The 27,718-nt window shown below is 44.1% G+C and overlaps 1 protein-coding gene and 1 pseudogene across 1 annotated transcript; one reads left to right on the forward strand and one right to left on the reverse strand.

Moving 5' to 3' along the window:
* Ddb1 (damage specific DNA binding protein 1) lies at positions 1 to 27,674 on the reverse strand. The gene is made up of 27 exons (XM_041661500.1): positions 27,477 to 27,674; positions 26,066 to 26,214; positions 25,178 to 25,294; positions 24,642 to 24,863; positions 22,161 to 22,275; positions 20,850 to 20,947; positions 17,411 to 17,569; positions 15,794 to 15,877; positions 15,003 to 15,119; positions 14,368 to 14,470; positions 10,625 to 10,700; positions 10,419 to 10,527; positions 8,316 to 8,494; positions 8,052 to 8,215; positions 7,867 to 7,974; positions 7,522 to 7,729; positions 6,591 to 6,686; positions 6,389 to 6,500; positions 5,809 to 5,932; positions 5,317 to 5,481; positions 4,908 to 5,002; positions 3,521 to 3,691; positions 3,057 to 3,166; positions 2,631 to 2,800; positions 2,427 to 2,529; positions 1,250 to 1,373; positions 1 to 747 (listed from the first exon to the last, which is right to left on the reverse strand). The coding sequence occupies exons 1-27, from the start codon at positions 27,535 to 27,537 to the stop codon at positions 664 to 666; spliced, it is 3,423 nt and encodes a 1,140-aa protein (XP_041517434.1). The 5' UTR covers positions 27,538 to 27,674; the 3' UTR covers positions 1 to 663.
* Positions 17,906 to 18,944, forward strand: LOC121454245 (annotated as a pseudogene).
* Positions 27,675 to 27,718: the final 44 nt, after the last annotated feature.

Below are 27,718 nucleotides of genomic sequence, written 5' to 3' on the forward strand. Positions count from 1 at the left end.
TTTCTTTTTAGAGTCTACTTTATTTGGTAAAATTCAGAAACTAACAACCAATTCACAGCCCCCTACCTCCTTCTCTGTGAAGAAGGGAGTTCCCCGAGACAAAAGGGCTGTGGCTTGGGAATTATCCACCATCCCAGGTTTCCACTCAGGCAGCCCATGGCCTGATAGGCCTTCAGGCTGATGTTCTCAGAGGCAAGAGAAGAAAGCAAAAGAAAGCTCTCACTTCAACACAATGAAACCCTCTTGACCCTCTTCCCCCTACCTCAACCTCCCCACACCCACAATCTACGTTAAGACAGTAGAGGACGAAGCATGAGTGTGGGTATCACACACATACGTGCACAGAGCTGCTTCTTGGCCAAAGAGCGGCAAAAGTCCTCCCTAGAAGGAGCCAACTGGCAATACCATTCAAGGACTAGTGGTCCAAGGTGATGGCTTATAAAAATCCAGGGAGAAAATATTCCACTTTCAGCCTGTTCCTAGGTCTCTAGTGAACTGGTTTTAGTTATAAAAAGCCCTGTTTCCACACAGATCAGCTGTGGCTCTAGGGGCAGGCAGCTCAGGGAAGTCTCCCATGCCAAGAAAACAAGAGTGGGAAAGGGAGGGAAGGAAGGAGGGCAGTGCCTTTAGGGAGGGTCAGGAAAAGAGCCCATCTATCCTTGGCTAATGGATCCGAGTTAGCTCCTCCACGACTTTGATGAGGTCATCTGCAGTTGCTTCTCGCTTCATACCACTGCCATCATCATACTGAAACGAGACAGGAAGAAGGGCCATGTAGACAAGACAGCATGCTCATCTCAGTAGGCTGAGAGATGCCCACTGGCCACCATTGCTGCAGCAAGAAAAAAAGTTTCACCAAAAACCTGGCCCTAGTCCTTAGGGATCTGGTCAGTCAAGCTGGCTGAGTCCTCCGCTACTCAATATTCCCTCCCAGGAGCACCCTCCTCAGTAAGCCCTCCTGAACTCCACAACTGGTGACGCTTAGTTCCTCCAGGAATCTAACTCCACCGTCTACCTTCTGGTCTTGCTAGAGAGCCCAGGCCTCTTGCTAAAGTGGTGGGGCTAACTTAGGAAGAGCTCATAAGCCTCAACTATACCACCTTTCCCTTTGATTCCTCTTTGGGTAAGCATTATGGAGGGCCACAAAGGGCTACTGGCCCCGTGAATTCTAGGAGAAAAACCTGGAGTAATCAAGTATCCAGAAGTGACACCTGTTTACAAGGCCTAGCATGACCACAGCACAGCTCACCTGAAGGTTCGCCACAACCTCCTGCATCTTGGGGCGGCTGATATCTAGGAAACTCTCAATCAGGTCACCATCGATGAAGCCTGTAGCTGGTTCTGTCTTCCGCTCAGTGTGAAAGGATCTCCAGGTGGATAGGTGAGTTAAAGAATGTAGCTGCTCTCACTCATTGCCACCTCTGAGCAAGAGGGAGTCAGAAGTGGAATAGAAAACAATCTGTTTCTACTAAAACTATATTGCTTTTGGAGAGTTTTGGAATGGAAAAAATGTAAAAATTATTGCTAAATCCATTTTGGGTTACCTTAAAAAAGTTATGGTAAAGCCCAGATAAATATGGATGGTCTCAAAAAGTGTTGCACGTGAATTTGATGTCCATATTACCCAACCTAGTCTAACCTCAAGATCCTTGAATAAACTAATACTTAGGGAGAGAACAGGCTATCTGAATGTGAGCAAAACACCGAGACAGTACCCTCCCTGAGTCAGCCACATAGGCAGAAGCTTTTCTATGCCTTGCCTGGGAGGACCTAAACTGCTCCTGCATAGGAAGGTTTCTGGTGTCCCTAGATGGCTGATCCTTTAGTTTCTGGAGTTTCAGTTTCTCTTTACTCTCCCCTGTTCTTCTGAGCCCTCAAAAGATGTGCTCCTACAGTGATCTGAGCTCTCTTTAAGGTAGACCTTGTAGAGGAACTCAACATAATTGTATATTCCAAGATGAACCATCACAGCTTAGTGTGATTCACTAGATCACCACCCCCTTTACTATTGTGTGTGCCTGAAAATTTTTATACACAAAAACTACAAAGACAGGCTGAGGAGACAGTTTAGTCAGTAAAGTGCTTGCTGCACAAACATGAGGTCCTCAATTTGACACCTAGTAAAAAGCTGCACATGGGGAACATGCTTATAATCCCAGCACTGGGGAAGCAAAGACAGGAGGGTCACTGGGGCTCACTGCCTAACCAGTCTATCCTACAGTGAGCTCCAGAGTTCAGTAAGAGACAATGTCCCAAAAACCATGGTAGAAACCTCCCTATGCATACATAACGTTAAAAACAAAAACAACCCTGTTCTGTGCAAAAAACCTAGTAAAACATTTCCGGAAACAGCTATGATAAACTCAGCTCTCTGCATGTGCTGGAATGTGCTTCCCAGCGGACAATTCTCTGGGCAGGAAGGATATAAGGAGTGTTCGATCTTGCCCACACTTTTAATGACCTTATTGAGTCGGTTCTGCATGTCCAACAGGAGGTTATACCAGCTCTCTGACAGTGAGGTCACCAGCCCTGAAGAAAGAAGGGGCAGTGAGGTATAGAGCACTTCAGAGCCTAGACAAACCAGGGACAAGCTTGCTGCAGCTGAGTGTGCCCTACAGGAATGACCTTACCTATCATGCCGTTGACTGTGCCAAAGAGCACCGAGCCCTGTGTAGGGGTAGAAGTCTCGCCCAGATTCTGCATAACTAGGGAGCCATGGCAGAACACATTGACAAACTCGCCCAGGTGGAAGAGACCAACCTCCTGTAGGTGCTGCCGCTCCTCATCAGTGGTGGCAGCACTGAAAGACATGAGATGTCACTTTCTGAACCCATTTCCCTAAGGAGGCCTCAACACAGGACCATGTTTGACCAGATACTATGTACTGAATATCCTGGGGAAAACCATTTGGAGGGCAGTCTACAAATCCTCTAAGTCTTAGAAAAGGAAATTCTAACTATCAAGGGTCACACTTAAGCCCCATATAGCACCCAACTTGCTCAGCCCAACAGATCCAGAGGCCCAGTCCTAACCATGTTCCTGCAAAGGCCACACACCTGTCCTTCTGGCACACAAACAAGTTAAAGGCATTTTCAGCTCCCAGGAAATTGTCATCATCCAAGATTTCCACAGCACTCATCCAGTTGGGATTAAAATCTCGGGCAATCTGAAAATAAACAAGAACAGTAAGTATAGTCTCCAGTGTGTATGGAACCCAGTTCTGAGATTCATCAAGCTTTTGGTCAGAAGCCAAAGCCTACTTGCAGAAGGTCCAGCCCTATGTTTAATTACGACCACCTTAGAGATTACCTCTCAGTCCTATCCCCCCTCCCCTCCTCCTCCCACCCTAAAGTTGGCCAACACAGGCCATTGGTTATAATTTCAGGATAAGCAAGGTGGGGGAAGGATACTGAATGTGGTTGAGGGAGGACCTTCATCACTGGACTTGGCCATGCTTTGCCACTCAATACTGGCAAGGAGTCATTGTATGCAAGAATTCTGAGCTCAAGTCCTGCACTACCTCTTCAAAGTTTCCTTCCATGGGCTTGTAGGCAAGTAGCAGCACTGAGCGCATGAGGTCGCCCACCAGGATGAAGTCACCCTTGGTCTTCAGGTAGAGGGCCATGATGTTGTTGTAGTGATTACACTCAGTGCGGAGCTCCTTTTCTGTAGTCCACTCATAGAGCCGCACCTGGGAAGGCACAAGGTATAAGCCTGGGAGCCCAGACCCGACTCAATCATCCACTCCCTGCAGAGTAGGGTAGGTTGGAAAACAGTCTATGTGGTTTATGAGTGAACAGTTATTTCAGTACATATACTGCTGGAATAGGAAAACTGAGTGTAAAAAATTATGAATAGGATTTTTTTTAACATAAAAGGAGTCTAAGTAAAGGAGATAATTGTGTAAATTTAACACTGTAAATACCCTTTTTTTGGTTAAAACTGGTAACTAAGCTATAGAAATATCCCCTTTAAAAAAAAATCCACCTACACAATCTCCTAATCAGAAAGAATATTACCTATCTGAACCCTTTTGAAACTTGTTTATTCCTGAAATTTTTTGTATGAACCCAATGAGCAGAACAAACAATGGGAAAAGCCAACAAGAAACACTTGTTTGTGATAGAGGACTCTGAAGAACTAGATTCTATGGCCACTTCCAGCTGCCCCAAGGCGGTTTAAAAAACAACAACAAAAAACTATCTCTCCACTGCAATCAATTTCAACCTCTTTCCCAAAAGAAAGAAGGTACTTCATAAACAGTACTTGGCATGGCCCAGGGCTCCACCAGCTTAGCTTATCTGAGCTGACAGGCCTCCCTGGTAGATCCTTCAGGGCACAGATAATCTCACCACAGCTTCTACACATCTATAAACTCCTTGACTGAATGTATTAAGCCATGACCACTTAAGTATTTTGTCCCCCCCGCCCAGAGTCCTACCCTCCCAGGTTTGCACTCTTAAGGAAAGAAATGTAATGACTAGTAAACCTCATAAGCAAGGTCACTAACCACATTCCCTTCACTCTAATTGAAATGGGGCCTCTTTCTTCATTCATTAGCAATGAAGAAAGGCCATCTTCCATGCTGTCCCCCCCAGCAGCTTTCAGATGTGCGCCCCATGCTGAAGTTCACCTTCCCTGGCATACTTGGAAATAGTCATCTCTTACCTAATCCCTACAACAGGGCTATAATCCTTGGTGACTTTACTGTTCTCAGAAAAGGTCCATTCACTATTACCACCAAGGTACACATCTTTCCTAATTATATACTAGTATTTAAAGCTCAGAATCCATTCTCTATTCCCACTCTTCTGTTATCTCTAAAACACACATGCAACTCCTAACAGAATTAAGGGAGAGACAAAGTGTGCAACCTGAAGCACAAGGCCACATGCTATGAACCTCACCGTGCTGTTGATGCTGGCAAGCAGCTTCCCATTAAACTCCACCATAGAGTACACAGCCCCTTTCACTTCCTTTTCAGCCACAGTCTGTAGTTTTCCTGGGGAACAGGAGAGATACTCTTTAGTCTCTTTTATAAGCTCACGTTTCACCAAGTAAAGAGCATCCCCCGGTTGCCTATCTGGCTTAGATTTGCCTATAACCTCTCTCAACTGAAAAACCAATAGAGTCAGCATATACTGACATGAAGTACAGCTTGAAGCACAAGTCCCTAGACAATGGAAGTGACTCCAGTGGGTACCAAGATCTGCTTCCCACTCCAAGTCATTCTGTTTAGGCTCTGAGATCTTAAGAAGCTACCTGCTTTCCCAGAATTTCATATCCCTCATAATCAGGACACTGCCCACCACTTACCATCTGAATACTGGAACACCACAATACGACCTTGCTTAGGCTCTGCCTCTTCAGGATATACCATGGCTGTGCCCACAATGAAGTATGTGTTGGGGTCTTTGCCCAACTTGCAGGAGACCAGGCTGAGGGCATACTCGTTTTGTAGAAACTGATGGGCATGAAGCACTAGGAGAGGAGAGAGATGCCTGTTTAATGACACTTACCTCCATTCGCCCTCACAATCACATGCTTCTGTGAGGCTGTGGTAGTATAAGAACACGTGTCACGTGCTGCCCCTGCCTCTCCAGACTGCCCATTCCCACAGAATGCCTAATGCTTCAGATTTGGAACAACTGACAGGTGTCAGTGATATATTCTCTGCCCCACCCCCAATCTTGCTTATCCCTTAGGAGAGTCTACCACCCTGTCAGGATCCAGAAACATTCTAGAGCCCAGCATAGGCTAGTTTACAGAGAGAATGTAGGTGAAAAGGACAGAAAAGCTCATCTGCACCTTCAAAAGTGTGCTGGTCAATGATGAGGAGGTTGTGCACCTCCACCTCTTCTCCGAACGAGGTCTCGTGAGGAGCAGTACTGCTAGAGAATAGCTTGCTGGAGCTGACGCTGCTGGACAGGGCCTGCCGACAGAGAAAAGGCATGCCATCCCTCTTAAAGCAGAACAGGGGCTGGAGGTGCACAAGGCGGAGCGTGAACTAGAAGGCTGATGCCGGCAAAGCAGCAGAGCCTGATGAACAGAGTGTTTCAGAGTAAGCTGGGGACCTGAAGGTAAAGAGCCAGATCACACATGCAAATGACATGTTGGCCCAAAATTGAAGGATCATGGAAGACAATTCAATAGCAATGTTGCAAGTCAATCATGCAAAACAAAAAAGATGAACTCAAGCAACCTACAAAGCGATGAACTCCACTGTCAACGGGAAAAGTCACTTCAAATAAAAATGGTGAAGAGGCTGATGAGATGACTCAGCAGTTAGGAGTACTTGTTGCTCTTATAGAGAACCTAGCACCCACATAGTGGCTCTACTAAATAAGTCCCATTTCTACTTCCATCCTTCATTGCCCACTGTCCTCACCTGGGTGCTGGCACTGGGCCTCAAAGCAGTTGTGCCTCCACTAGTGTCTTGAACTTCAATGCGGCTGGAAAGGACCCCAAAACACTGAGACACTTCCTGATAGCAAATCTTCCTGCAAAACAAGTATGGGGCAACAGTGCCACTCAAAAGTCTGAGACACTATCTACCTGCTCCCTCTGCATCTCCCCTGGTCTACACTCACCTGGGAGATTCGTAGAGGGGAACTGTGCGAATGTGGAGTTTCTGGATCTCATCGATGGTGCCAATGGTGAGGGTGCTGTTATTGGCCAGTGCCAGACTGGAAAGAAGGCTTGCAGTTTAGAGTGACTTCACAAGGAAAGACTTTCCCAAGACAGAACTACACCAGCTTAACCCCAACTCATACCACTTCACCTGGGAAGAGCTAATTCCGATGCCTGGTTTACCAATGAGGTTAAGTCAGGTAACTGGTCTTAGTGGACCTAACAGCTTTGGCTAAGGTTCAGCCAAGGTTGTGAATCAAGAGTTCTAGGTAGCAAAGTGAATCTCACATAACAAGACTCACTGGCTGGCCCAACCCTCAGTACTTTTAGCCATTCATTTCTATTAAGCACCTTTCCCCATGGCTGCTGAGTGGAACTAGGGAAGTACATAATGATCACTAAATCTAATCTTAAATTAGAATGGTTCTAAATTAAAATGTCAAGTGTGTGGTGGCATACACCTTTAATCCTAGCATTTAGATGGCAGAGGCAGGTGGATCTGAGTTCCCTGCCAGCCAGGGTTACAGAGTGAAACCTTGTCATTTCCCATGTTCTCCCCTAAAAAAGACCCTGTCTGAAACTTAATAATGTAAATCACCTGAAAAATTCTTGGACTATAGAGATTATAAAGCCTAACACCTCAGAATCTGAGGTCTCAAAAAATCCCTATGCTGTTCTTTTCAGGATTATACTACCCATTACCCACTCATACTTACTTTGCCAAAGCTTGCAGATGTTTCTAATAAAAATCCCCATCCCATACTTCCCATCACAGTCATTTACTGACTTTGACACTAAGGAAACATAGGCTGCAGTGGAGAGGTCAAGGAGGGTGGGAGAAGCAAGACAATGCCCTCAGTCAGTGATTCCTGCTTAAGAAAACAGGCTCACCTGTCAGGATAGCCATCTGAGTTGAGGGGACACATATAGTTCACCTCTTTGAGGTTGACATTGGAGAAGACCAACTTGTGGTTGCTGCTATAGATGACAGTGGGCCGATCAGAGCAGGCAAAGACGTTGGTGGTAGAAAGAGAACGGAATGTCCTCAACACTGTGGGCTGGGTGCCCAAAGTCACCTTTTTACGGTCACTCAGCAAGCCTGCAGAAAAGTACAGCATGAGAAGGGAAGAAACAGGACACTAAGCCTGGTTAAGGCTCAAAGTCACATTGCAAGGTTAAGAACACTGTTCCATTCTCTATTTCTGAAAGAGGCGTCACTCAAGTGCTTTTTCTTACCTGTCTCAATGTTGAGCCCAAAGTAGAAAAGAGCCCCATCTCCCAAGGCACAGAGGAGGTAGTGGCTACTCTCAAAGGTGGTCATCAGGATAGACCGAGGAATGATCTCTGTAGGAAAGAGGGACTTTGAATTCTTGTTCCGTATTTTGGCAGGGATCCTAACCCAAGATACCAATAGCACATACCTCCTCCTAGCATCTCCTTGTGCAGTAGTTCAAAGGATGGGAGCTTCAAGATACGGGCTGAAATGTCTGTCCAGAGGCCAATGGCACAAAGTGGGGACAGCCCATTGCTGTCCCCTAATGGGGTGATGTCCAAGCAAGCCACTTCATGTTCCATCTCTGTGTGGCTAAATCAAGAGAAATGAATATGGCAGAGAAAGGAATCCAGGGACCAAAGAAGCTCCACAGAGGAGAGAATACTAAGCAGACATAAAGACACACATGCACCTGATTTGCCGGAGCTCCTGAGGATGGATCTGAAGGTAGTACAGCGCCCTTCCCACAGCAACAACCACCTGGCTGCTGTTGCATGAGGCCACACTGATGTTCTTGCCCTGAGGCTCTTTCCACTCGCTGACTAAAGCTTTGGGCTCTTGAGAGACCAACCTCACAGATGCTGAAGTGATCTAGAGAAAGTTAACAGATATTCTAAGCATTTGCAAAAAGGAATCAGTGCTGTCCCCTAGTTAGAACACTGATAAACTACAGTTCTTCTGCCATACAGTCAAGTCACTGGTTCCAGAACCCTCAGCATACCAAAATCTGCAGATGCCCAAATTTCTCATATAATGGTATAGTACTTGCACATAACCTAAGTTTATCTTTCCATATCCTATAAATCATCTTTTGTTCTGGGGCCGAGGATTAAAGTCAGGGCATTAACTGTTCTACCACTAACTATGCTTATGTACCGAGACCTCTAAATTACTTTATAAGACCTAAAACAATACAAATGCTGGATAAACATTGCTTAGTGAATAATGATACCATCATCCCTTTACACTGCAATTTGTGTGTGTGTGTTTCATGTGTGTTTGGTACAGACATAATTCACAATTGTTTTCTGTTAAATCCACTGTTGGTGGAATTCATGGATATGACTGATGAACGTGGAGTGCCAAATCTGTGTACTTTCCCTCAAAGTCTCTCAATAGTTTAACTACAATAGACATCACTTTTTCTGAAGGAAATTGACCTAAAGCTACTTAATGTTTATACACTCTGTGTGTGGGAGTGTATGTGAGTCTATTTTATAACTGAAGCTTGCTGGGGCAGTGACAACTGCAACAGCCAGAAAGGTATCAATATGCTCAGACCCAGGGACCACCAGCCTCACAGTTTTTCTTAAAATCAGATCCCTAATATATCCATGGTCTCTTCTGGGCACAAGTCATCAAAATTATTTAATGTTCCTTAGCAACAGAAGCAAAGCTATACCATAACTTGTTTTGGTGCCTGAGTCTCATGAATACTAAGCACACCCTCTACCACTGAGCTAAACTCTACTCTCTAAAATGAAGCAAATATTTATTTTACAACTCCAACAAAAAGCAGGATGACACTATGACTTTTAATTCATCTTAGCCATCAAACTAGAAATGAAAGTTTTTTAATGATAGGTGAGCCAATGTGTCTTTGCACAATATTCAGATAATACTGACAAAGCAAGCACTCATTATCTGGTCTCCTCCCACACATGGCCCACAAACCTACAGAACTTGCCTTCTGGAGGATTTTTAGCAATCTACTTCTGCTAGCTGCCTAAAGGAAAACCAGTAGGTAAAGATGAACAGCTGTTTAATACTCAGGCATTCAAATACCCTGCCTATCACTGGGAAGACCCCTGAGGATGGCAAAGAGAAGGAAAATACAAAAACTGGAAAGTTAGCAGGTCACCCCAAACTTGAAAAGATGGATGAGTTTAGAAACCAAAGTCTCATGGAAAACAGAGACTGATAGTCATTTGTCCCATTGTGAAGAATGATGCTAAGCAAGGACCAGCATAGAGCAAGTGCTTTGCACAATTAATACATGTGGCTAACAGAACTAAATTATTTTTTGTCATTCGTTGTATTTGCTATCCCCTCCTCACACTTTTTTTTTTCAAATATTCTTAGGTAGGGCTGGGCATGGTGGAACATGCCTTTAATCCCAGCACTCAGGAGGCAGAGGCAGGTGGATCTCTGTGCATTCAAGGCCAGCCAGGACTATGTAGAGAAAACTTGGTTCAAAGAAACAACAAATATTTTTTGTCAGTGTTAAAATTAAGGTAGAAAACAGTGTCTCACAGTGCTAAAAACAAACAAAATTATATTTATCATGGGCATCACTGATACCCATGTATTGGTGAGAGGAAAACAAAGCTAAAAGGATCTACTCCAAAGTTATAAGCTACTTCTACATTAAGAAATCAAATATTTTCAGCTTCCCCTCTCCCCCAGAACTTCTATATTATTTCTAATGCCATAAAAACAGATTAATCTAAAATCTAGTAGTAGCTATCCTGCATTCTAAGTCAGATCAAAGTCACAGTCATTTGTCCCCTCTAACCTGGATAAGTTGCTGATGAGCCACATTGCCACAAAAGAAAGTTTGCTGATCATCCACAAAGCCCATCAGTTCTGTTTCTTCCACTTCCTCTCCATTTAGCATGAGAACTCTGCAGAGCAGAATGGGAAGCTTAGGTTAGCCTGGGACAAGCTTCCCAACTGTGCACCTTCATCCCGTAAGTAAAGCAGCACCAGACCTGCCCTTACCTTGTCTGGCCCACAAAAGAGAGTACCAAAGTGTCATCAGTCTCCCGACTGGGGTCAGATCGCAGAGGCCATAAACCTGGAACAAGGAATAAAACATAGTACACCAAGAGGGGGGCATCCTGTGCAATGAGGGGGACAGAAATTCTTGAGTCACAAGAGTTCTGAGTTGAAATCCATTTTGTTTCTTCCTGGTATTTAGACTCTGAATAAGTCATACTTTTAAAACCACTTACCTAGAATGTGAAGCCCTAGTTAAGATCCCAGCAGGTTTTTTTTTTTTTTTTTTTTGGTTTTTCGAGACAGGGTTTCTCTGTGGTTTTGGAGCCTGTCCTGGAACTAGCTCTTGTAGACCAGGCTGGTCTCGAACTCACAGAGATCCACCTGCCTCTGCCTCCCAAGTGCTGGGATTAAAGGCGATCCCAGCAATTTTTTTTTAAATATTTATTTATTTATTATGTCTACAATATTCTGTCTGTGTGTATGTCTGCAGGCCAGAAGAGGGCACCAGACCCCATTATAGATGGTTGTGAGCCACCATGTGGTTGCTGGGAATTGAACTCAGGACCTTTGGAAGAGCAGGCAATGCTCTTAACCACTGAGCCATCTCTCCAGCCCCCCCAGCAGTTTTTCAAGTATATGCCAAGTCTCACCTTACACCTCTTCTGACCTATTCCCCAAATTAGTACTCAGTAGGAGTTATTGTTTATACTAATGCTTTTACTAGGGAAGATTTGTATTGCAAACAAATACAAATGTGAAACTGATTATCACAATGTCCTACACCTTGCCTTTTAGTTTAACAATACATGCTATAGTTCTATCAAGCCTGTTTCATTTCCTGTACCAGAATACATAACTGGTCAGATGTATCAAAAAGGAGTAAGTTCACATCTCCCACTTTATGCATATGAAGGTTATGGAGAAGCTGTGGGAGAATCACAAAACCTGGCTTGGTGATGACAGTCTCTCTATAAGGAGTGCATAAGCATGTTTACTTCCTACAGCCCAGCTAACAATGTGTTTTAGACTTCTGATAAAGAGGATTGTGGCTATTTCTTTTCAGAAGAGCCTGGGCAAGCCATGGACAACGTCTTACTGTGGAGCCCAGGCTGACTTCACATTCTACATACTTATGTCATACTTAGCTCATTTACTTTTGGTTTGTATTTTACTTTTACTGTAGTTGAAACCTATTAGCCATCTTTGCCGATTTGGGGAACAAAAATTTGGTGTTCTTTTTTCTAGAAATCATTTAAGTTAGGGAGGTAAGACTTCTAAGATTAAGTCTTACTATTTTAACTATTTTATCTAGACTGTCATTTCTGACCTAGCAAATGTGTTTTTGTTTTGCTTCTGGACAAGTTTTAGCATTTAATAGGGCTGAATTTGTCTATTTTGCTTCTGTATTTGTTGAATGTGTGTGCATTTGCAGGGATGCAGTACATGGGTACATGGAGGCTGGAGGTTCATACTGGGTGCCTTCCTCACTCTCGAACCTATTTTTCTGAAACAGGATCTTTCAAAACTAGGTATACAACCAAGGAGTAGAATGTTTGCCCAGTCGTAGAGATTTAATCTCCAAAATTGCAAAAAAAATAAATAAATAAAGATCTTCCCCTCTCTAAAATTATAAAGAAATTCGTAAATGTCTTTTCCTAGTTCTTCATATAATAGGCCCAAACTTATCTTTCCCAAATGCCTGTCATCATCCTGGTCCTATTCATCTGACGTCTCACAGATCTCATACTGAACTGGAATGCCACCACTGACAACATATTTTCATGTGGAACTATGTCTCTTTCTAGACTTCTGAATCCCAACAGACTCTGCCTATCCATGCACCAACACAGTCATTTTAATTTTAAAGGTTCTGCTATTTTGCTCAGATTGGCTCTGATAATCCAAGGTCAAGCAATCCCATGAAAGCCTCCAAGCAGCAGGTGCACTATATGTGTATACCACCTTTTACAGTATAAGGGGTCAAAACTGGGGCTTCATTTGTGCTAGCAAGTGCTCTACTACTAAGCTGCATCCACCCTAACTACCAACTCTACTTTCAATCGAGGCTTAGAAACATGTTTGTGGGGGGGAGGGGGCAGGGGGTATTAGTCTCTTCTCACTGGTCTTTTCAAAGTTTTTTCTCACTATTCTTTTTCTAAGTGGACTAATTTAAGCCAACAGAAAAAAAAGCTAAGCTATAAAGTATCTCTATATACTTTATAGAAAAACTCAAAGAACATTTTTATGATTTTTATTTTCATTAGCTTTTTCATTAGCCCCTTCCCTTTTATTTTTTATTTTATTTTTTTTTGGGGGGGGAGTTGGTTAAGACAGGGTCCCTCTGTGTAGCCCTGGCTGGCCTGGAAACCAGAGATCCTCCTGCCTCTGCCTCTCAAGTGCTGGGATCAAACTCTTTTTGATGTTTCCTGAGACAAGATTTCTCTATATAATAGTCCTAGCTGATCTGGAACTCGCTCTAGAGATCAGGCTGGCCTCGAACTCACAGAAATCCACCTGCCTCTGCCTTTTGAGTACTGGGATTAAAGGTGTGCGCCACCACCATCTAGCCTATGCACCATCACTGCCTGGCCTAGATCACTCTTTAAGCATGTGTGTATGCAGCGATTAAGAGTACATGGACACATGTGTACCTCTGGAGGATTGAAGCTGGCACTGGGTATCTTTCTCAATAGCTTTCCAACTAATTTATTGAAGCAGTCTCTTGTTGAATATGGAAATAGCCAATTCCAGCTATTCTAACTAGCTAGTTTGCCCTGGGGATCCGGATTCTGCCCATCATACCTTTTACATGGGTCTAGGAATCTGAACCCTAGTTCCCACACATTCAGGAAAGCACTTTATCCACTGAGCCATCTCCCCAATACTTTGCTCAATCCACTTTTTAATCCTTTAGTAGTAAAGTTCTCCTTGTAACACGCTTCATATGATTCTTATTTAAAGTATTATTCCTGGAGTTTGGGGTATTTTTACTTTTTTTTGTGATTTGCCTTTTTTCTCAATTCTACTTCTAATTAACTGTGCTTACCTGAAAGCTGTTTCAGTTTGTTCCTCTGATCGCCTGTTTCCTTAACACATCTGAATTGTCTACAGTGTTTCAGTTGATTCTTCAGTTTTGTAGTTAAATGTTCGCTTTCTTTCTAAATCCATGTAACTGTTTAGAGCCTGACTTACTTTTTTGGAGCTGTGCCTCCTGCACACAACTCTGAACTGGCTTTGCTGTATGATATAGTGTGATCACTTCCTTCATAACAGATAAGGTTAGCTCATTCACACTTGTTGATGAGGCAGATGTTTGGTACCACTCTGTCATGATTTTAGGTTACCCTAACCCCAACCCCTTTTGAGAGAGGGTTTCTCTACATAGGCCTGGCTGTCCTAGAACTCAGATATCCCCCTGCCTGTGCTGGGATTAAAGGTGTGCATTACTATGCCAAATTTGTTTATACTTAAAAAGTCTCATTAGACAGCCTTTCCTTTTCCTGTCAGTTCCCTACAGTTAGTGACTGTTTCCACATTAAACTACACTGGTACCCAATTTTAACCATTAAAGCTTTCATTTGTACTTTAAACATGCATTTCGATGCATGGTCTGTCATCACTTTTCTTACTCCTCATCTGATGTTTTCTTTTAGCTCTCACCAAAATGACTTCACAACATGTAATGAAGCCAAAGGCCAAAGTCACTCAAGCAAGAGCTGCATCCTTTGTCCACCAGAGGCTACCTTTGATGCCTGGTAAGTCAATGCTGGCATGCTCATGGATTCCAATTCCGTTCCGGATGATCCGCAAGGAACCTTCCTTGAAAGCCCCAGAGCAAGTGACCAGCTGCAAATAGAGAAAAGGTTTCTCAAGAACCCCTCAAGAGAACATGCCAGCCCTAATCCCATGACCCTACTGTGGAACCACATCTGAGACTACATTAGATGTTGATCTTCAGAGCCCCTCAAATTTACCAAGCAGACAAGATATCCTAGTTCAAAAAGCAAAAATTTCCCATCGCTGCTCCTAGCAAGCTTGCGTAGAACCTGGAACCTGGTTTACTACAAAGAGCTAGAGTCAGACACAATAACTTACTACTTACAAGATAACCTTGGGTAAATTACTCCACCTTTCTCAGTCTTAAGTTTCCCCAATTCTGGGATAACCAAGAATGTATCTAACAAGGTGCTCATTAAATTACAGGTAATAAAGAGTGTCACACCAAGATAGACACACAATAATGTTAGGTATCCTCACATCATCAAGATTAGCAAACAGGACCTTAATATTATTTTCAATGTACACTCCTCATTCTAGATAAGCAAACAAGGACAGCTAAATAAGCAACCAAGCATCTATTTCCAGAGGATTCCCTTACCTGACCCTGTCCCTGCCTCTCCAGGTCCACCACACACATATCCACGATAGGTCCTAAATTGGTAAAGGTTTCCATGGCCACTACGTAAGAGCCTTGTTCATTGCTGTCAACATTGAGCTAAGAGGAAAAGAACAATGTTAGTTCCAGAACATCCCTAATTATTCAAAAGAAACTCTCGATCCTCCTAGATCTGTCTTTTGTATTCCAAAAGATACTTACAGAAGGGGATTGCTGCCAAACAAACCCGTCCCCACTACCAGGCAACAAATCTGAACCTGGAGTCGTGCACAGCATCAGATAAGCAATTAAATCAAAATGTTCAGGTGGTGCATGCCTTTAACCCCAGCACTTGGGAGGCAGACAGGCAGATCTCTGAGCTAGAGGCCAGTTTGTTCTACATAGTGACTTCAGACCAGCCAGGGCTACCTAAAGAAATGTTATTTCAAAAAAATACCAAACAAACAAATCAATTAAATTAAAATATTTAAAAGCATTTTCCTAGGGAAAATGTCCAAAGTTTAAAGAAGGGAATAATCTATTACATTAGACCATGACCCACTTCAGGGTAAAAGCTGAGTCTTGTTCATCATTGAATGTATAGGGAACTTCACTCTGCCAGACATGTTTACTAAAGAACCACTAAGACACAGGTTAAAAGTTAAATTAATCAAGCAAAGCAGTAGATAGAAGAGATGTGGATAACCAAGAAAGTGCTGAGAGACAACAAATGAATTTAAGAAAAAAATAATAAGTACAGTGAAAAGAAAACTAGGAGGATGATGTTTTCTCACCTTTACAAGCTGGGAGTCACCTAGGCGAGACCCAACAAATACAACACCATTATCGAGGTATGTTAGGCACTCTGCAATGGAGGTCTAGAAGCAAGTTGGCAGATAGCAGAAATTAGAACCCTTTAAGGTCACAAGTATTGTCCTACCCAACCAAGTGACTCCTGAGAGACCACCCCCACAAGCCGTAATTTATAATTTAGTAAACAATTCTTCAGATCTCTAGGACACATTAATCACGTGTCTCTACATCCCTCAATTTTCTGACTGTCCACTTCTGTTCCACCCAGAAAAACCCACAGCTTGTTTTGTAGGTGCTAGTTCCAAGCAGTAACTTTAAAGCCAACACCTCTAGTCTACATAAAATAATTAGAAACCTCTCAAAGTCACTCACTGCGTAAGTATTAAGCTTTTCCAGAAGAGGGCTAGGGAGAGGCTGAATATAAACAAGGTACAATGATACATATGTATGCAAATGTCAATAATTAAAAATAATAAAGCCAGGTAGTGGTGCATACACCTTAAATACCAGTACTTGGGAGGCAGAGGCAAGCAGATCTCTGTGAATTAGTTTGAGGCTAGCCTGGTCTACAGAACAAGTTCTAGGACAGCCAGGACTACACACAGAAACTGTCTCAAAAGATCAAAATAGTAATAATAAACATAAAAACAAAACTTTAAAAAAGCATTAAGTCTTTAAGGAACTCCTCCCAGATTTCATATCAACATTAATCTGTAGTCTTTTTATACTTCGGTTTCCTTTCCTCTTTTTATGCTTGTGCTTTTGGTACTTTTGTTTTCTGTTATTTTTTATTTTTGTTTTTTTTTGTTTGTTTTAACAACCCAAAGTGTCCCCTCCCTCCTTCCCTTCCATCCACTTCTGTTTCTCTTCAGATACAGGTGGGCCTCCCATGAATATCAGCCAACCGTAGTACATCAAGTTTCAGTGAAACTAGGCACCTCTTCTTCTAATAAGGCTGGATAAGGCAATCCGGCCGGAAGGAGGAAAGGGTCCCAAAAGCAGACGAATCTCACAAGACCAACTTACACAACTGTAAACATATGCCGAGGGTCTAGGTCTTTGGGCTGTTTGTTTGTTTAAGTTTTGTTTTATTGTTTTGCAGGGGCAGGAGTGTGTATGTGGTGGGGGGTGTGCTAAGCTATGTAGCTCAGGCTAGCCTTGAACTTCCTACTATCCTGCCTTAGCCTAAGCGCTAAGATCAGGTGTAATACACTACATTCAGTCATTTCACTTTCTTTTTACATTTCAGAGACCACCCAGCCGCATGTGAAATTCTCCTATAGCTAATTTATTTAACTCATTCAAAGACCAACCTCCCCGCTCCCCAAAAGCCAGGCATGGTAGCACATGCCTTTAACCCAAACACTCAGGAGGCAAAAGCAGGCGGACCTCTTTGAGTTTGAGGCCAGTCTGGTCTACTAGACAGAGAGAGTTCCAAGACAGCCATGGCTACAGAGAAACCCTGTCTGACAAAAAACAAAACAAAACCCAACTTCCACAGATGAACTGATAACACCTCACTAGGTCTTGTGCATGACCACACATCTGGACTGACTAGGCATCTAGAAGAATGAGACAAGAGCAGGGACAAGTCCTACCTCTCCGAGGAGTTCCACTCGGAGATCCTTGAGGGTGACAGTGCCGTCCATCTGCTCCTCCTTTTCTAAAAGCAGCATGAAGAGCCGTCCTTCCATATCTCCCAGAAGGTATCGTGAGCCATTAGGATCCACACGATTATGGCACACAATAGTGCTTTGCTGCCAAACAAGAAGGAGCAGTCATTACAGCCCAAACCAGAAGCCTTTAGTAATGCCTTTGAAACCCTACCAGGCCACTGCTTTGTCCAAGTTCAAGTCACTTTATCCCCAAAGAAATCAGATTATAAGACATGTAAGACAAGCCAGGCGATGGTGGCGCACGCCTTTAGTCCCAGCACTCGGGAGGCAGAGGCAGGCGGATCTCTGAGTTCGAGACCAGCCTGGTCTACAGAGCTAGTTCCAGGACAGGCTCCAAAGCCACAGAGAAACCCTGTCTCAAAAAACCAAAAAAAAAAAAAAAAAAAAAGACATGTAAGACAGTAAATAGGGCTCGCAGGCCGTAGATTCCAGACCGGCAGTGGAGAGCGGAGAGGATGGCGCTGCGCTGGGGCATCGTGTCAGCTGGCTTAATCGCCAGCAACTTTACGACCGTGCTGAGCTCACTGCCTCCCTCGGAGCACCAGGTGGTGGCAGTGGCTGCGAGGGACCTGAACCGGGCAAAGGAGTTTGCCCAGAAATACAACATCCCCAAGGCTTATGGCTCCTATGAGGAGTTAGCAAAGGACCCAAACATGGAGGTGGCCTACGTCGGCACCCAGCACCCCCAGCACAAGGCAGTGGTACTTCTCTGCCTGGCAGCGGGCAAGGCCATCCTGTACGAGAAACCCATGGGCGTGAATGCAGCCGAAGTTCGGGAGATGGTGGCAGAGGCCCGTTCTCGGGGCATCTTCCTTATGGAGGCCATCTAGAGCCGGTTTTTTCCTGCTATGGAGGCTCTGCGGGAAGTTTTGGCCCAAGGAACTGTTGGGGACCTAGGAGTGGCCCAGGCAGAATTTGGGGCAGAATTGAGCCATTTACCCCGATCCACAGACTAGAGCCAGGCCGGCGGCAGCCTGTTGGACCTAGGCATCTACTGCGTGCAGTTCCTCTCTATGGTCTTTGGTGCGCAGAAGCCAGAGAAGGTTTCAGCCGTGGGAAGGATCCATGAAACAGGTGTGGACGACACCGTTAGTGTGCTACTTCAGTACCCAGGAGGGGTCCACGGCAGCTTCACCTGTAGCATCAGCTCCAACCTCCCCAACACAGCATACGTGATTGGCACCAAGGGCATGGCCCAGATTTGCAAAACATGGTGCCCAACGGAGCTGGTAGTGAATGGTGAGCATAAAGAGTTCCCTCCACCTGCCCTCAGGAAAAACTACAATTTTTTAAATGGATCATGCATGAGTTATGAAGCGAACCACATCCACGAGTGCCTGCGCAAAGGTCTTAATTGGAAAGTCCCGTAGTTCCTCTGGCAGAGAGTGAGCTCTTGGCTGAAATTCTTGAGGAGGCGAGGAAGGCCATTGGAGTCACCTTCCCCCAGGACAAATGATGGTGCAGCTCCTGGGTTGGACACGGCAAGCAATAATTTTTCCTACTTGGGACGCTCTAGCTTGACCCTCATTGCTTTGGAGTTATTTTTGCAAAACAGCCCGAGCTTTCCCGTTGGAGAAAGCCCTTTCTGGGCTCTTGAGAGTCACCGTCCTCTTGATGTTCTTCCTGCACATTCTGTCATCACCTGTCCTCACACTCACTAGGATGCAGCTCTGGGAAGTGTGAGTTGATGCAGATGTCTTTCTGTATGCTGTGAATATGTTTTGCTCTCATTGGTTGATAAATAAAGCTGCTTTGGCCTATGGCAAGTCAGGATAGAGCCAGGTGAGAAATCCAAGGAGAGATACAGGAAAAAAGGGGCAGACTCAAGAGAGACGCCATCCAGCTGCCCAAGAACAACATGCCAGCAGATCAGTAATGCCACAGCCACGTGGCAATACTCAGATTAATAGAAATGGGTTAATTTAAATGTAAGAGCTAGGGGCTGGAGAGATGGCTCAGTGGTTAAGAGTACTGACTGCTTTACCAGAGGATCCGGGTTCAATTTCCAGCACCCACATGGCAGCTCACAACTGTCTGAAGATGCAGTTGCAGAGGACCTGACACCTTCACACCGATGCAAATAAAGTTAAATAAACCATAAAAAAATTAAATGTAAGAGCTAGCTAGTTATAAGCCTGAGCCATAGGCCAAACATTTAATTTTTTTTTTTTTTTGGTTTTTCAAGACAGGGTTTCTCTGTGGTTTTGGAGACTGTCCTGGAACTAGCTCTTGTAGACCAGGCTGGTCTCGAACTCACAGAGATCCACCTGCCTCTGCCTCCCAAGTGCTAGGATTAAGGTGTGCGCCAACACCGCCCGGCTCACATTAAAAAAAAAAAAAAAAAAAAAAAGGCAGCCCTTACACTATGAAGGTAATTTTCTAGAGGGGTCAATTAATATACCTTAAATTTTACTCATACATTCTATGGCAAACAGAAATAGAGACCTGGAACAAAAGAACTTAAGGTATAGCTCAGTGTTACAGTTTTCAGCTAGAATGTGTGAGGATCTGGGTTCAACCTCCACTCTCCAAAAAATGAAAATAAAAACAAAAACCCACACATATGCATGTGGAAAACACAATAATAAGCATGTAATGCATATATTCACTGCACTACAAAAGCTGCCACAGATTACCTATACTCAAAAAGAAAATAAGACTAAGCTTTTATGGTCTAACTTTCACGGCTTAAAGTAGTGAGACTTAAAATTTTTACGAATAATTTCAGTTTTTAATTTTACATATATGGGTATTTTGCCAGAATGCATTATGTCTGCACACCACATATGTGCCGTGTCACATGGAAGCCAGAAGAGCCATCAGATCTTCTAGAACTGGAGTTACAGACAGTTGTGAACTGCCATATGCATGCTGGGAATAAAACCTGGGTCTTCCCAAAGAGGAGCTAGAGCTCTTAAAGCACTGTGCCATTTCTCTAGCCCCCATATGACTCATCTCTAAAAGTCTATATAATTTATCAATGTATTAAGCCCTAAAAAGACTACATGCAATAGAGTCTGCTAAAAATTTTCTTTTCCTTGGTGGTGGGGGATTAAGCCCAAAGCCTCTTACATGCTGGGTATGTACTCTACAGCTGAGTAAATTTGAAACATCAAACCTTCTCTTCTTAATGTTACAGTGTTTCAAAACAGTAAGCAGTATTTCTCCTAGTTATCAACAAAGCTAAGCAAAAACAGGCTACTCTACATGTTCCAAGAATAACCAACTTATTATGTACACAGCGATCAATGTGATAGATATGTATGAATCTCTTCTTGACAGATGGAGATAAAGGGAGGACCCCAATTAAGAACAAGGGAAATAAAGGTACAAGCAAGAAAAAGTTAAAACATTTGCTCACCTTGATGATAGGAGGAGCAATTGCCAGGTATTTATCACCATTATGGTAGGTGATTGATTCCTGTCCAATGATGATGGCACCTCCAAAAGGCTCTGGGACTACAGAAGAAAATCAGCATCATTAAAAGGCTCAGTAGTTTGGATCTTTTAAGAGAGGCAGCAAAGGCATTGGTTCAGCTATTAAGACAAATTATCATTTTAAAAAAGGACATCAAAAACCCAAGAAATATTACCATACATGTAGGCTTGTGAGAGTCCCATCTTAGACATCCTAGACTTGTCATTCTCTAACTTTGGTGGGGTCTGTTGTTACCTGACTTTGGTGGTACTAAGCACCAGGGTGTCCTCCAGCTAAGTAGACAGATATTCTACCACTTAACTACATACTGGAACTCTATTTTGTTTATTTTAAGATGGGAATTCTTACTACACTATCCACGATGGTGTTAAACTCCTAAGTTCATGTGATTCCCAAGCCTCAGTCTACTGAATTTACAGGCATTTGGCTTTTTTTTTTTTTTAATTTTTCTTGGTGCTTTGTAGTTCGGAAGGGTAGGGAATAGTCTCAATGCTCTTCCATATGCACCTCTACCCTTGTCCAGTTTCTCTCCTATACTTCTGACTTTTTCTAACAAAAGGCTTTTACTTGTTTCCTTGTCTCTACTCTTGTTCCTACATCAATATCACCTTTAAGAAGAGTTAATATTGTTTTAGGATTTTAAAGTAAAATAGACAACATAAGGGAGAAGAGTATAAGAGGAAGAGTGATAGGCTTTTCCACTTATGTGCAGGCCTGGGCAAGCCCCACTGGCCTATTTCCTCATCTGTGAAAGAAGTCAGATTAGATAAGCTCCATTGGGTCCCTTCAGTAATGATGAGACACAACTCAACATGACACTCTGCAAATTCATCTCAATGTCTTACAATCAATGCCTATACCTCGAAAGCAAAGTTATAATTTTGGGGGAGAAATAAAATCTTCAAAGTCAGAAATGGACCAGGCGTGGTGGCACACACCTTTAATCCCAGCACTTGGGAGGTAGAGGCAGGAGGATCTCTGTGAGTTCAGGCCCAGACTGGTCTACAAAATGAGTTCCAGGACAGCCAAGAAGAGTACACAGAGAAACCCGTCGTGAAAAACCAAAAAAGAAAATAAAAAGGGGGAAAAAATGAGAATGGACAAAAAACATTTGGGAAGGAGACTCGGGAGGTAAAACCATACGAGCTCACCACTGTGCACTAAAATGGCAGATGGAGATGAGAAAGAAAACCAGATCAGACAAGGGATACAACTTCCCCCAAATCCACCAACCTGCGATCACCATTGAAGCTTCAGCTTCTACATTCTCCTGTTTCCAAGGGCCCTTGTTGAACTCCTTCTCTCGCAGAGACACCTCATAGGTTTTCACATGCCGCCCCTGAGGATCCTTGGGTGGAAAGGGCAGAACTGTTAGTCGTTAAGGCAACCCAGACAGTAAGGGTCCCGTAAGGGACAAAGCCACCACCACCCAGGATTTGATAATCCTGTCACACCAACCTTCCTGTCCTTATCTGTCAGAATACCTGCTGAGCCTGTGATTAGTTTCTGAGCAGACTACAGGGTCTAAAATGTGCTGTTTGTAATAATAATTCAAGCAACCAGTGAAGTTCAAATGGGAACTGAATTTGCTACACTGTAACACAGAACTGAGAGGAAAACCCTGGGGCTGCACTGTAAGTTCACTTGTTCTCAAGGAATTTACCAAATAACTAAAGAGAGAAAGACACTGAAGCTAAATCTTAAGATTAAAAAGAATGTTTTGACAATTCCTTTTCCCCCATTTTTTATGTGTGAGGATGCATCTACACATGTGCACGTGAATCTGGAGGTACAAGGCTGATGTTGGGAAATACCATAAATTGCCCTTTCACCTTATTAAGACGGGGTCTCTCAATCAAACCTAGAATGTGCTAGCCTTGCTAGCCAGCCTGTTCCTGGGGAACCCTGTCTCTGCCTTCTAAGGCTGGAATTACAGGTAGGCTACACACCCACTAGTCCTTCCATGGGTGCTGGGGATAAGAACTCTGATCTAAGTGCTCACACAGCAAGCTCTTTAACCACTGAGCTATCTACCCAGACCCTGTTTTGACACAACTCTCAAGAGTACTCTGAAGAAGTGACCGCAGAGACAACAGAACTTATTGCTCCCTTAAAGGTAGTCAAAAAATGCTTCAGACCCGCCACTGTCAACTCCATCTTCCTCTCCTTTTTCTGAATCGTGACTCTTCCCCTGTTTTTTGTTTTTCGAGACAGGGTTTCTCTGTGGTTTTGGAGCCTGTCCTGGAACTAGCTCTTTTAGACCAGGCTGGTCTCGAACTCACAGAGATCCACCTGCCTCTGCCTCCCGAGTGCTGGGATTAAAGGCGTGCGCCACCACCGCCCGGCTCCCCTCCTTTTTTGGAATCATGACTCACATCAGTCTCGGAGCTGCCAGAGTCACGTTTAAGAGGCTAAAGAGCAGGGGAGAAAACGACATTCAGCCAACAGAAGATGGCTTCAATCAAGCTCAGACCAAAGTCTAAGAAACCATGGAAGGAATTTAACATGTTCCAACGCAAGAGCACACCTCAGCCACTGTGAAGTACTTAGCAAAGCACCTTTCACAGAAGGCACCTAGTACTCAACTGCTGGCATAGTCAGTCACTTTTAGTTGATAAACTTTTCCATCCATCTTCACAAAAAGTTCAAGTGAAGATGGATTTGGGCCTCTGAGACACAGAGAGAAATGAAGAGCATTCACAAGTGGCATCCCTGGCCTGGGAACAGCCAGGGCCAGAATCAGCCCCATGTAATCAACAACATTGTTTTAATGACCTGATATTTATAAAAACTGAAAAAAGAAAAGAAATTCGAAGGTTTTTTTTTATCTCAGTTCTGATAGTTAATAAGTAAGATAAATAAAATTAACCTCAACTAGTTTCAGCTTTACTCAACCTTACGTTAATCAGTCTCAGGACTATAGCATTATGGTGATACCAAAAACATAAAATACCACATACCATATTTCCATTACTCTGCAGGGCTATCTATGTAAGTGTTCTCAGGTGCATTATACTCTACCATCCAGCATGGAAGTAGACCATCTATTTCTTCTGTCATTTAGGGGACCATAGGCAAGTAACCTGACCTCATGTAGCCTGGCCCTTTGTTAAAGGCTGAGATTTTACCAAGATGTAGGCATGTTAGTCTGGATGTCTGTGCCCTACCCCCACTTAACAAATCTGAACTAGAGAACAGCTGCCCAGGATCAGCTCTGCTAAAGTTTTAGGCACTGACTAAAATAGAAGTCAAGAGCCAGCAAGTCACCAGAAAGAGAGTGCTAGACAACATGTGAACCTCTTTCAAAGACTAAAGTAAGGCACTACCCAAGGTATTTTCTCTTGGCTTGTAAAGGCAAGTTCTGAATCATTTCTCTACAGCCAAGTTTTTATAATCCTCTAGCATACTGGTAAGAGACTCAAAGGATAAACTAGGTCACTCTATAAAATCCCCAAGGCCTACAACTGGAGTACAATCTCCGGATTAAAACCTGCTATAAACCCAGCAGCATTTGCTGATCCCAATACTATTACACCCAAAAAAGCAAAAAAGGAAAAAAACATCTGACCCACATTAACTGTTTTGGTCAAATGTTTTAGAAAATAAGCAACACTTCTCCCTGCCCTGCTACCAAATTCAGCAGACATTCCTTTGGCAAAAATCCCACTCCCACCATTCCAAACCAGTTTCTCCCTCTTTCCTCGGGTCCTGTACCTGGTAGACAAAGCAAATGGTAGGTGCTTGACAACCATACAGGAACTTGACATCAATGACGTGCAATTCTTCTAGGCGGATGTTAAAGGCCTTGAGCTCTTTGTTGTCTCTGTCCAGGGGAATGACCTTGAAAAGGCCATCGTAGAGTCGCAGGCCAATCATTCGGCACTCAGGGTCAATGATACCAATGATGCCAGTCTCTGAGGGGCGACCAATACGGTCCTGTGGGGGGAAAAACCCCTGGAATTAGGGAAGAAGCTCAGTAGTCAAAGCAGAAGATACTGGGTGGGTACAATGCTTTCCCAGGCAGATGAGAGCACCTGACATAGTTTGGTAGCCCAAACACCAACACATTTGTTTTTCTCATGAGTGGCTAGGTGAGTTATTCACTTTTCCTTGGACTAGCTAGGCAATTCAAGCCATGTGGGCTTACTTGTTTCTCTCATTATAGTGCGATGCCCTGACATTTCACTGTTCATCACTGAAACCTGACAGCCCTACCAGAAAAATTGATCATCTTAAAGTAGCCACCTCACCTGGACATTGCCATGGGCTCTTGTAATGATGTCAATGCTTTCGCCATTCTGCTTATACTCCAGGATGCAGGCATTGTACTTAGCAGTCAAGATGAACAGCAGGTCTTTGTTCTCCCCCTGAAATCCAACATTTTAGGGTCAAAAGAAGGTCTTTCAAAAACAGGAACAACCTGCCCAGCCTTTTAAACATTCCTTAAGCATGCTATGCCTTTAAAGGACTTTCCAAAGCCGACTGTCCCCACCGAGAAAACACTCAGTGCGCCTGTTACAGGACAAAAGCTCACACAAGCCCTAAGGGGCTGTACAAAAGGCCAGACTGAAGCTGGTAAACATCTAGTCCTTGCTATCACAGTTCTCCATCTCTAGGCTCTGTAAACAAGAGGTTCTCATCTATTCTAACCTAAAATTCATCTTACTCAGTTCAAATTCTGAAAGAAAAATGCAATGTTTCTCCCTCACCAAAGTATTTGGAGAGAAAAATCTGTAGTAACATTTAAATCTGCAGTCGATCTCCAAAGTCTTACTACCTTGGTCCTCAAAAACACTGTTTTCACAATCGTTCTAGTTGTGATGGCGAAACTGTTAAGATAACCGGTTATGGCTGGGTGGTGGGAGGTAGAGGCGCTTGTCAGAGCTCTGTGAGTTCAAGGTCAGCCTGGTCTGAAAAATCAAGTTCCAGGACAGCTAGGACTACAGAGAAACCCTGTCTCAAGAAAAAAAAGAAAAAGAAAAAAAAGAAACCAACTTGGGAGTTTTCCTCCTTATAAACCTCTCCTTATAGGAAACTTGCAAAAGAGTGCTTCTCTACTTAAGCCGTCACCCCAAAGAATCATATAAAACACACAACTAAAGGTTCTTTCATTGTCTGCCCCAACTAAGAGCACTTACCTTGGGCCTGTAAAGCTCCATGACTGCAATCTTCCCATACATGCCCACCTCTTTGACTGGCCGAAGGCCTTCTGCAGTGACCACATAGATCTCTAATCTTGTGTTTTTAGCAATCAACAGGTTCAGATCTTCCGCAGAAGTAAAGTGTCCTGAAAGAAGAGAGCCTCTAACTTTGGAAGCTGGAGGATGGGTCTTTCCAGTACCTCTTAAGGCTACCTAAGTACCTTTACCTTGCCTCCTCACCAAACACAGCACCTCAATATCTCACTTCACATTCAACAAAATACATCCTTAATTAGGCTTTAAAAAAAATGTACCATATAAAGCCGGGCGGTGGTGGCGCACGCCTTTAATCCCAGCACTCGGGAGGCAGAGGCAGGCGGATCTCTGTGAGTTCGAGGCCAGCCTGGTCTACAAGAGCTAGTTCCAGGACAGGAACCAAAAGCTACGGAGAAACCCTGTCTCGAAAAAAAAAAAAAAAAAAGTACCATATAATGGGCAACAGCCTGTCTCAACAGGTTATAAACACGAAAACCCTTCTGATGGTTCTGTTGGGGTTTCCTTTCTAAATTAGAACAGCAGACAATAATTGAAGCTGATGGCTAAAAGGTGTGTCTCATTGAGTTCTCATCCAAAGCCTCCCAGAACCTTCGCAAGAAAGATAAAGTGAAGAAAAACTCTCAGAGCTTTCTGTGTTGTCTACACACCCCTTTGCTTCCTAAGCAATCCACTCTTAGCTCTCTGAACAAGGAACTTTTGTTATGAAATCATGATTAGCATTTATATAAACACACGAGTTTGAGGACTGAACATTCAAAGGGAAATATGAGTTGAGGATGAATATTCTTTGGTTGGGGGTGTGATTGCCCATCTAGAGCCATGCACACAAACAAGGCAGAGCCTGCACACTGGCTGGCCAACCAAACCTCGTTCTCCAGCAGCGCCCTCGAGTAAACAACCCTCCCCCCAGGCAAAAGGGTGGGTCTGGAGAGGGCTGCTCACCCTTTTGAGGGGGGTGCAGAAATAACTCAAATTCCTCCACCTCCCGCACAACCACCGGAAAATTCTGATTCCAAGCCCCCATTATTATCTCCCCCTTTCCCCTGCCCACATGAGGCCAGTTTCGAGGCTCAATCAGCATGCACACCTTCTGTCCCACCGGGCCTGGGCCGTTTCTCAAAGCTAAGTGACCTCCCATGAGCAAAAGGGACCCTCAAAAACAGCTTGCACTGCCCAAAAGGCGCGTGGCGAAACAGCTCCTTTAAGGCCGCGAGCTGAGAGGGACGTTCCGCGGCTACCAGCGCCTTCCATTCCCCGGGCCCAAGCCTTGTTCCTGCCGCCCCTGGGGCCGCCAGCCTCCCTAGGCCTGGGTTCCCTCCCTCGCCGGGGTCTCCGGCCAGGGCAGCCTCACCGGTCACACAGCCGTTCACTGCGGTAGGCTTCTGCGCCGTTACGACGTAGTTGTAAGACATGTTGAGGCCTTGGGCTGGCCGGTGGGGAGCCTAGAGCGACGCTAGAGATATGGGCACGAGCGAAGAGACTGAGAACCCCCACCCTCACGCAGCCAACTCCGTGGCCGCTGCCTCCGCCCCTAGACACGTTGCAGGCCAGAGAGGCCGGGCGCGGAGGATCACGGGATGGCCTCACCTGGCC

Source organism: Microtus oregoni, unplaced genomic scaffold (assembly GCF_018167655.1).
Source record: "Microtus oregoni isolate MIOR12 unplaced genomic scaffold, Mior012 000012F_ref0000307, whole genome shotgun sequence".
NCBI lineage: Eukaryota > Metazoa > Chordata > Mammalia > Rodentia > Cricetidae > Microtus > Microtus oregoni.

Coding starts and splice junctions, on each gene's coding strand:
- Ddb1 (XM_041661500.1), bottom strand. CDS start 27,537: ATGTCTTACAACTACGTCGTAACGGCGCAGAAGCCTACCGCAGTGAAC. Junction 24,864..25,177: donor GAGCCCATGGCAATGTCCAG/GTGAGGTGGCTA, acceptor TTCCCCCCACAG/GACCGTATTGGTCGCCCCTC. Junction 8,495..10,418: donor CTCATCAGCAACTTATCCAG/GTTAGAGGGGAC, acceptor AACTTTCTCTAG/ATCACTTCAGCATCTGTGAG.